The sequence below is a fragment of the Siphateles boraxobius genome, unplaced genomic scaffold, assembly GCF_051911475.1.
Source record: "Siphateles boraxobius isolate OS27281-9 unplaced genomic scaffold, OSU_SipBor_1 112, whole genome shotgun sequence".
NCBI classification, from domain to species: Eukaryota; Metazoa; Chordata; class Actinopteri; order Cypriniformes; family Leuciscidae; genus Siphateles; species Siphateles boraxobius.
Window position 1 is genome coordinate 192501 of NW_027508714.1, and position 10000 is coordinate 202500.

The window sequence follows — 10000 nt, forward strand, 5'->3', positions numbered from 1 at the left end:
GTCCTAACCTTTACAGCTACTCATGCAATAACCCAATAGTCCTAACCCATACAGCTACTCATGCAATAACCCAATAGCCCTAACCCATACAGCTACTCATGCAATAACCCAATAGCCCTATCCCATACAGCTACTCATGCAATAACCCAATAGCCCTAACCCATACAGCTACTCATGCAATAACCCAATAGCCCTAACCCATACAGCTACTCATGCAATAACCCAATAGTCCTAACCCATACAGCTACGCATGCAATAACCCAATAGCCCTAACCCATACAGCTACTCATGCAATAACCCAATAGCCCTAACCCATACAGCTACGCATGCAATAACCCAATAGCCCTAACCCATACAGCTACGCATGCAATAACCCAATAGTCCTAACCCATACAGCTACGCATGCAATAACCCTAACCCAATAACCCATACAGCTACTCATGCAATAACCCAATAACCCTAACCCAATAACCCATACAGCTACTCATGCAATAACCCATACAGCTACTCATGCAATAACCCTAACCCACCAGCTACTGTCTAAGGCTTTTGTGTGTGTGTGTGTGTGTGTGTGTGTGTGTGTGTGTGTGTGTGTGTGTGCAGTATTTCCTCTGGTATCTGTGTCTGCTGCCGCTGGTGCTGCCGCGTGTGGCGCTGGGCTGGAGACGGGGGCTGGCGCTGCTGGTGCTGTGGGTCGGGGGTCAGGTGAGTGTGTGTGTGTGTGTGAACGTCTCTTCATTCATATACTCTGACAGTGTGAGTCTACAGCGCTGATGTTTCTCTCTTCAGGCGCTCTGGTTATCGCCGGCGTATTTCCTGGAGTTCGAGGGCCGGAACAGTTTTACTCTGATCTGGATGGCCGGTCTCCTGTTTCTCCTGATAAACTCCTTCATACTGGGACAGATAATCTGCCATTACAGACCTGTAGAAGCTCAGCGGAAGAAGACAGACTGACATCACTGTGTAACGCAGATGTAGAGGAGTGTTCCTCATTGACCCAGGCCAGGAGATGTCGCCAGAGACACACAGTCTGATTATCTGACAGTCACAGAGACTTTACTTATATACTGGACTTACATTTCATGTTAGTAAAAGCTCTGGGATCATGAGAATGAATGTGCGTTTCGGAGATCTGAGCCAGAGAGGCTCCGCCCTGCCTGATGATGTCACACCAATAGGAATGAGCTCTGGCTGGCAGTAGGCGGGATCTAAACGGGATTGAATCATCTTCGGATGCGGTCTCATATCACGACTGTGTTTAAACCTTCTTAAACATTTATCCAAAATACTGGGCACAATTTTCAAATGAAAAAGAAGAATTTGAAATGTGAATCACAAGTGAAAATATTTCTTTCTGCTGTTATCCATAATAAAATCCTTTCCTCATAATCCTTTCCTTTTTGTCATACAATATTTTTATTTTTATAAAAGTAATAAATATAACAGGAAGACCCACATTTGATTGTTGCTGCTTTGCAGTTACAAACTTGTGTAAAACTTTATTGTATCTTCTGTTCATATTTATTGTCCATATTGAATGCCAGTGGCAAAACGTCGTGTTAAATTCCTTCCTGAAAAAGTGCAAAAGGCCTTTGATATTTATTAAACAATAAATACAAATTGTTGATACAAATGACCCTTCCACAAAAGCCTCTTCTCAAACACCGGAGCGTCACAAACATCGGCTTTCTTTGGCCGAACGAGCCGCAGTAGTGCAAGTGCATCATCGCTATTATCTTTAGTACATTAAGGCCGGTTTCACAGACAGGGTTTAGATTAAGCCAGGATTAGGCCCTAGTTCAATTAAATAACTGTTATAAACGTGCCTTAGAAAAAAACATTACTGATGTGCGTCTTGAAACAAAGCAATGGCAGCTTTGAGTTAAAGCGGCTCTTACATTAGTCTTTAGATTAAGCCTGGTCTCTGAAACTAGTTTTATATAAAGTCGTAGATACAAACTCAAAACTTTAGAGCCGTGATCTGTTAAACGTTGGGCATTATTATCAATGCTGAAGTGAATTTAACTTTAAACTTTTAAGTGCCTAAATATTTGCCATTATTATTGAATATTTTTTCGTACTACTTCAACATATTAGTCGGGTGTTTTTCATCTCAGCTATTTTAGAGATAAAAGAATATTTCTGTCCAAATATGGAGTCATATAAAACAAACTTCAGATGAAATCCTTCAGTTTTTATACTTCTATAGTTAATAAACATGCAGACGAAATGCTTTAATAAAACAAGTGTTTGGATAACAATGATTGTAATGATGTAATAAACCTTGAAACTAATCTTTGTCCTCAATATAAATGTGCATCTTGGCATTTAAGGTGAAAGCATGAGAGACTGTCGCTCTCATATGTTCATTATTTTAATTGTTGTTTTATTTCTGGTTTTTATGTTAGTAATTTTATCTTTGTCCATGTTTGATGAACAGAGAAATATTAGCCAGACTATATAAAAACTGCATAGAAGAAAATATAATGAAAGCTCAGCGAATAAACTCTAAACCGCTGAGTGCCGAAACCACATCCTGAAACTGGCAGAAACGGTTTTCTTACTCAGGGTTTTTGTCTTTGTAGCAGAAATATCTAAACATTCTTCAATCAAGATACAAGCAAAATGACTAGAATGACTAAGCCTAACAAATATCTGCCAGTGGAGTCAGAAAAATAATATTAATTCAAAAAGAAAACAAGTTTTATAAAACGGATAGTCCGAAGCCGCTGTAAACGACTCCACACACACACACACACACACACACACACACACACACACACACACACACACACACACACACACACACACAGCCGTTGGTGACGCTCTATATGTGTCAGCAACCTCTTTAGAATTACATAGCTTGGCGGAGTAATAAATGTGTTATAACGTTATATTTTTTGTAGCTGGTGTTTATTTTATGAATAAAATAAATATTAAAATGAATATTTTTATGGAGTATTCGTTTTATAAAAGCAATAAGCCCCTTGAAGCCGTATTTTACAGTGAATTTAGGACAAGGCGCCTTAGCTTTTGTAAATTCACTGTAAATCACGCGGGGCTTATTGCTTTATTCTGACCCCATTGGCAGATATTTGTTTGTGTTTTAAGCACTAACTCACTTAATCTTGATTCATTTTTCATTAAACAAGGCTTAACATCTTCAGTCATTTTGCTTCTGCAGTAAATGTGTCTTGATTTAAGACATTTGTGCTGGGAAGCGAGTGCTGAGCGAGTGTCTGTGGGTTTGGACGCAGTTCCTGAAGGGTTTCTGGGCGAGTGAAGCGCTACTGCATGAAGGCGTACGGGCTGGCCTTGCTAGAGCCGCTAGCACCGCTCATCCCAGCGTTGCTCATCGTGTTCCAGTGTGGAGGATCCGTCGGCTCCTGCTTGATGCCCTGAAGGAGCCCGGGCCCTTTGAACTCGCAGGCCGCCTTATAGTCGTGCTGCACGAACCCTCTGTAGTCGTCAGCGCAGGCGTCGTGTGTGTTCAGCGGCCCGTGTGTGTTCAGCGAGTCTCTGTTCAACACACACTTCAGAGGCCGAGCCGGCCCGCCATACACACTGGGATACGGGCTCCCGTACGGCGTTCCCTTCATCCGCTGACAGGAGAACACCTCGCCGTACACACACTCAGCTTTCATCGGCACGCTCTCGAAGCCGCACGCGTATCGCCCGAACACGTCACAGCCGTTATCCGAGTCCGAGTCCTGCTCCACCTTTATGGGCGGCTCCGGCGCCAGCGTTGTGTCGAAGCCCTCGCCGGCGTAGCAGAAGCTCTCGCTCTTGATGGCGTCTGTGGCGTACTCGTTGTGCGAGACGCTCCCGTACGTCTTCGGCACGAACGGCTCGGCCCTGGTGCTGTGGTATCCGGGGCCTGGCCGATACGGTTTCCCGCAGTGTGTGTGTTTCCTCACGGGCCACACGCCACAGTCCAGGTTCTGGAGCTTCGGGACACTCGACACAGACTTGCAGAAGTTCAGAGGCTCGTCCGGCCCGTACCGAGCGTCAACCCGGCACTTCACGTCTTTAGAGGGGATCATGTGTGACCGTCTGAGAGGATCATCTCTGTCACTGCGAAGACACACACACACACACACACACACACAGAGGGATGAATCAGCACTAACCAAACCATAAACCTCTCGAGTTATCAGGCTAAAAATGTCCGACTATCTGCGAGCGATCTGAGGGTTCAGTGCAACTCGGGGATTTAGCAGGACAAATAAAGATGCAATTCCATCTAAATGGCTGAAAAGAAACAAACTTAAAGCTCTAAAGTCCTGAACCCTAAAGAGTCGATGTGGATGGGCCTGACAAGAGAAGATCCTGCTAATCTGTCAGTGTCGAATCACATCTGTAAAGGAAAATGTGTCAAGTTCCCTCAATCACATTCAAGGGAGATATTGTTCCGTCAAAACTCCATCATTCCTGCATTTGTGTAATTATAACAACTATTATGTTCTCCAAATTGTAGGCAAGTGTCTAGGTCAAGTCAAGTCAGCATTATTTCTATAGCGCTTCACAGTGATACACAAGAAAATAACAGTGCTGCAAAATTCATCAATTATGAGACATTAAATTTCATCTGTAAAGCAGCTCTACAGAAGCTTCAGTTGTCAGAGTTCAGTTCAGCAGGATCGCGGTTTGCACTGTGACTAAACTTCAAAAGGTGATTAAAAGGTGAGTTTCTGCAGCACTAACAGTAACAGTGACCGTTTCTGCAACCCAGAGCGAAAGCAAAGAGTCTCACTTGTGATCCAGCGAGGAGAGAACAGGGTTCTTGTGTTTGGCCTTCATCAGGCCGGTCTTCATCCTGGCCTCAGCGCTGGAGGCCCCCAGGGGCCCGAGGGGCACGGCCACACAGAACAGCCCCAGCTGAGGAGGGAGACTCGCCCCGGACCCCGTCCTCCTCCGCTGGCCCCGCAGGAGCTTCAACCGGCCCTGGAACTGCATCGTCTGCAAGCACACACACTTCAGATCTGAGCACAGGCTATGAGCGGTGTTACACACACACACACACACTCACACTTCAGATCTGAGCACAGGCTATGAGCGGTGTTACACACACACACACACACACACACACTCACACTTCAGATCTGAGCACAGGCTATGAGCGGTGTTACACACACACTTCAGATCTGAGCACAGGCTATGAGCGGTGTTACACACACACACACACACACACACACACACACACACTTCAGATCTGAGCACAGACTATGAGCGGTGTTACACACACACACACACACACACACACACACACACACACACACACACTCACACTTCAGATCTGAGCACAGGTTATGAGCGGTGTTACACACACACACACACACACACTCACACTTCAGATCTGAGCACAGGCTATGAGCGATGTTACACACACACACACACACACACACTCACACTTCAGATCTGAGCACAGGCTATGAGCGGTGTTACACACACACACACACACACACACACACTCACACTTCAGATCTGAGCACAGGCTATGAGCGGTGTTACACACACACACACACACACTCACACTCACACTTCAGATCTGGGCACAGGTTATGAGCGGTGTTACACACACACACAAACACACACACACACACACACTTCAGATCTGAGCACAGGCTATGAACGGTGTTACACACACACACACACACACACACTCACACTTCAGATCTGAGCACAGGCTATGAGCGGTGTTACACACACACACACACACACACACTTCAGATCTGAGCACAGGCTATGAGCGGTGTTACACACACACACACACACACACACACTTCAGATCTGAGCACAGGCTATGAACGGTGTTACACACACACACACACACACACACACACTTCAGATCTGAGCACAGGCTATGAGCGGTGTTACACACACACACACACACACACACACACACACTCACACTTCAGATCTGAGCACAGGTTATGAGCGGTGTTACACACACACAAACACACACACACACACACTTCAGATCTGAGCACAGGCTATGAACGGTGTTACACACACACACACACACTCACACTTCAGATCTGAGCACAGGCTATGAGCGGTGTTACACACACACACACACACACTCACACTTCAGATCTGGGCACAGGTTATGAGCGGTGTTACACACACACAAACACACACACACACACACTTCAGATCTGAGCACAGGCTATGAACGGTGTTACACACACACACACACACTCACACTTCAGATCTGAGCACAGGCTATGAGCGGTGTTACACACACACACACTTCAGATTTGAGCACAGGCTATGAGCGGTGTTACACACACACACACACACACACACACACACACACACACACACACACACACACACTTCAGATCTGAGCACAGGCTATGAGCGGTGTTACACACACGCACACACACTTCAGATCTGAGCACAGGCTATGAGCGGTGTTACACACACACACACACACACACACACACTTCAGATCTGAGCACAGGCTATGAGAGGTGTTACACACGCACACACACACTTCAGATCTGAGCACAGGCTATGAGCGGTGTTACACACACACACACACACACACGCACACACTTCAGATCTGAGCACATGCTATGAGCGGTGTTACACACACATACACACACACGCTCACACTTCAGATCTGAGCACAGGCTATGAGCGGTGTTACACACACACACACACACACACACACACACACACACACACACACACACACACACACACACACACACTCACACACACACACACACTCACACTCACACACACACTTCAGATCTGAGCACAGCCGGTGAGCGGTGTTACACATACACACTCACACACACTCACACTTCAGATCTGAGCAGAGGCTATGAGTGTTGTTACACACACACACACACACACACACACACTTCAGATCTGAGCACAGGCTATGAGCAGTGTTACACACACACACACACACACACACACACACACACTTCAGATTTGAGCACAGGCTATGAGCAGTGTTACACACACACACACACACACACTTTATAAAAAGGCACTTAAAACGGCCAGGGCGGAGCACCTCAGCAAATTAATAGAAAACAACCGAAATAATCCAAGGTTTTTATTTAATACCGTGGCTAGACTAACAAATAAACAGACGTCGTCTGAACAAAATACCTCGTTACAGTTTAGTAGTAATGATTTCATGAACTTCTTCACCGAGAAAATTGAAAGCATCAGAATCAAAATCGTAAACGTTCGATCTCTGCTCGCGCCGTATAATTCAGCCGCAATTATCACCCCGCAAGAACAATTACAATGCTTTACAACCATACAACAAAAAGAGTTAAATAAACTTATCACTTCATCTAAAACAACAACATGTTTATTAGATCCTATACCAACTGAACTACTGAAAGAAGTGTTACCTGTAGTGGAAGAGCCTCTTCTCGATATTATTAACTCATCTTTATCTTTAGGTCATGTTCCAAGAACGTTCAAGCTGGCAGTTATAAAACCTCTTATTAAGAAACCACAATTAGATCCAAATAATCTAGCAAATTACAGACCCATTTCGAATCTTCCATTTATGTCAAAAATATTAGAAAAAGTTGTGTCCGCTCAACTCGGCTCTTTCTTGCAAGAAAACGACATCTATGAAAAGTTTCAGTCTGGATTCAGGCCACATCATAGCACTGAAACTGCGCTTGTTAGAATCACAAATGATTTACTTTTAGCTTCGGACCAAGGCTGTATCTCAGTACTAGTTTTACTTGATCTTAGTGCTGCGTTCAACACTATAGATCACACAATACTCTTAGATCGACTACAAAATTACACTGGTGTTCAAGGACAAGCATTACGCTGGTTCAGGTCATACTTATCTGACCGCTACCATTTCGTCTACTTAAATGGAGAAAAATCGATTATAACTTCGGCAAACTATGGAGTGCCGCAGGGATCTGTGTTAGGCCCTTTATTATTCTCAATATATATGCTGCCACTTGGTAATATTCTAAGGAAACATGGAATTAGTTTCCATTGTTATGCTGATGACACTCAATTATATATTTCCTCACGGCCAGATGAATACGCTAAATTATCCAAATTGACAGACTGTGTTAAAGATATAAAAGATTGGATGACGCATAATTTTCTTTTATTAAATCCAGACAAGACAGAGGTAATACTTATCGGTTCTAAAAACCGTCCACAAAACCCTTCACAGCACGACTTTAACATAGTAGGATGCCCTGTTACTCTATCCGCTACAGTAAAAGACCTGGGTGTTACATTAGACTGCAACCTGTCTTTTGAAAAGCATATTTCATATGTTACAAAAACAGCCTTTTTCCACCTTAGAAACATTGCTAAGCTACGTAATATGCTATCAGTCTCTGATGCAGAAAAGTTAGTTCATGCATTCATGACCTCGAGACTAGATTACTGTAATGCTTTATTAGCTGGTTGTCCTGCATCCTCAATAAACAAGCTACAGTTAGTCCAAAATGCAGCCGCTAGAGTTCTTACTAGATTAAGAAAATATGATCATATAACACCGATTTTATCATCACTTCATTGGTTACCTATAAAGTTCCGTATTAATTACAAGGTATTGCTTTTGACTTATAAAGCTCTAAATGGTTTAGCTCCAGTCTATTTAACGGATCTTCTATCGCCTTACAATCCATCGCGCTCTTTAAGATCACTAGATTCGAGGTTTCTGGTCATTCCTAGGATATCCAGATCCACCAAAGGAGGCAGAGCATTTTCACATTTAGCTCCGAAGCTCTGGAATAGCCTTCCTGATATTGTTCGTAGCTCAGACTCTCTCTCCCAGTTTAAAACTAGACTGAAGACGCATCTATTTAGCCAGGCATTCATATAAATTTTTTATCTTACAGTTACTGTAAATTCGGCCTCTAGTTCATAAACGCCAGAGGAGAACTGGCCCCCGACTGAGCCTGGGTTCTCCCAAGGTTTTTTTTTCTCCATTGGGTCACCTGATGGGGTGTTAGGACACCATTAGGTCACTGGATGGAGTTTTTCGGTTCCTTGCCACTGTTGCCTTTGGCTTGCTCAGTTGGGGATATTCAAATTAATTAACCAATCATACCATTGATCAGCTCTACCAAACTTGGATGTCTTTTTTCCAGTAATAAACAAACATTAAGTTGTTTTGATTGATACTGTGAAGCAGCTTTGATACAATCTGTATTGTGAAAAGCGCTATATAAATATATTTGACTTGACTTGACTTGACACTCACTCACACTTCAGATCTGAGCACAGGCTATGAGCGGTGTTACACACACACACACACACACACAAACACACTTCAGATTTGAGCACAGGCTATAAGTAGTGTTACACACACACACACACTTCAGATTTGAGCACAGGCTATGAGCGGTGTTACACACACACACACACTTCAGATCTGAGCACAGGCTATGAGCGGTGTTACACACACACACACACACACACTTCAGATCTGAGCACAGGCTATGAGCGGTGTTACACACACACACACACACACACACACACTCACACTTCAGATCTGGGCACAGGTTATGAGCGATGTTACACACACACACACACTCACACTTCAGATCTGAGCACAGGCTATGAGCGATGTTACACACACACACACACACACACACACACACACACACACACACACTCACACTTCAGATCTGGGCACAGGTTATGAGCGGTGTTACACACACACACAAACACACACTTCAGATCTGAGCACAGGCTATGAGCGATGTTACACACACACACACACACACACACACACTCACACTTCAGATCTGGGCACAGGTTATGAGCGATGTTACACACACACACACACTCACACTTCAGATCTGAGCACAGGCTATGAGCGATGTTACACACACACACACACACACACACACACACACACACACACACACTCACACTTCAGATCTGGGCACAGGTTATGAGCGATGTTACACACACACACACACTCACACTTCAGATCTGAGCACAGGCTATGAGCGATGTTACACACACACACACA

General features: G+C 44.2%; 2 protein-coding genes across 8 annotated transcripts in view; one reads left to right on the forward strand and one right to left on the reverse strand.

Annotated features, from left to right (window-relative positions):
- Window positions 1-1389, forward strand: part of pigm (phosphatidylinositol glycan anchor biosynthesis, class M) — a 9721-nt gene extending 8332 nt beyond the window's left edge. For both annotated transcript variants that reach the window (XM_077199164.1, XM_077199169.1), the window contains exons 4-5: window positions 604-705; window positions 790-1389. In XM_077199164.1, the coding sequence (XP_077055279.1) occupies window positions 604-705; window positions 790-954 (267 nt within the window). In that variant the 3' untranslated portion in view covers window positions 955-1389. The remainder of the gene's footprint in view (window positions 1-603; window positions 706-789) is intronic.
- An 8-nt stretch (window positions 1390-1397) lies between these two features.
- The window catches only part of ahrra (aryl-hydrocarbon receptor repressor a), a 49825-nt gene continuing 41222 nt past the window's right edge, over window positions 1398-10000 (reverse strand). For 5 of the 6 annotated variants that reach the window (XM_077199140.1, XM_077199149.1, XM_077199131.1 and 2 more), the window contains 2 exons: window positions 4754-4959; window positions 1398-4074 (listed from right to left, as the gene is read on the reverse strand). In XM_077199140.1, coding sequence (XP_077055255.1) covers window positions 3288-4074; window positions 4754-4959 — 993 coding nt within the window. In that variant the 3' untranslated portion in view covers window positions 1398-3287. The remainder of the gene's footprint in view (window positions 4075-4753; window positions 4960-10000) is intronic. The other variant, XR_013193031.1, reaches the window with a different exon arrangement.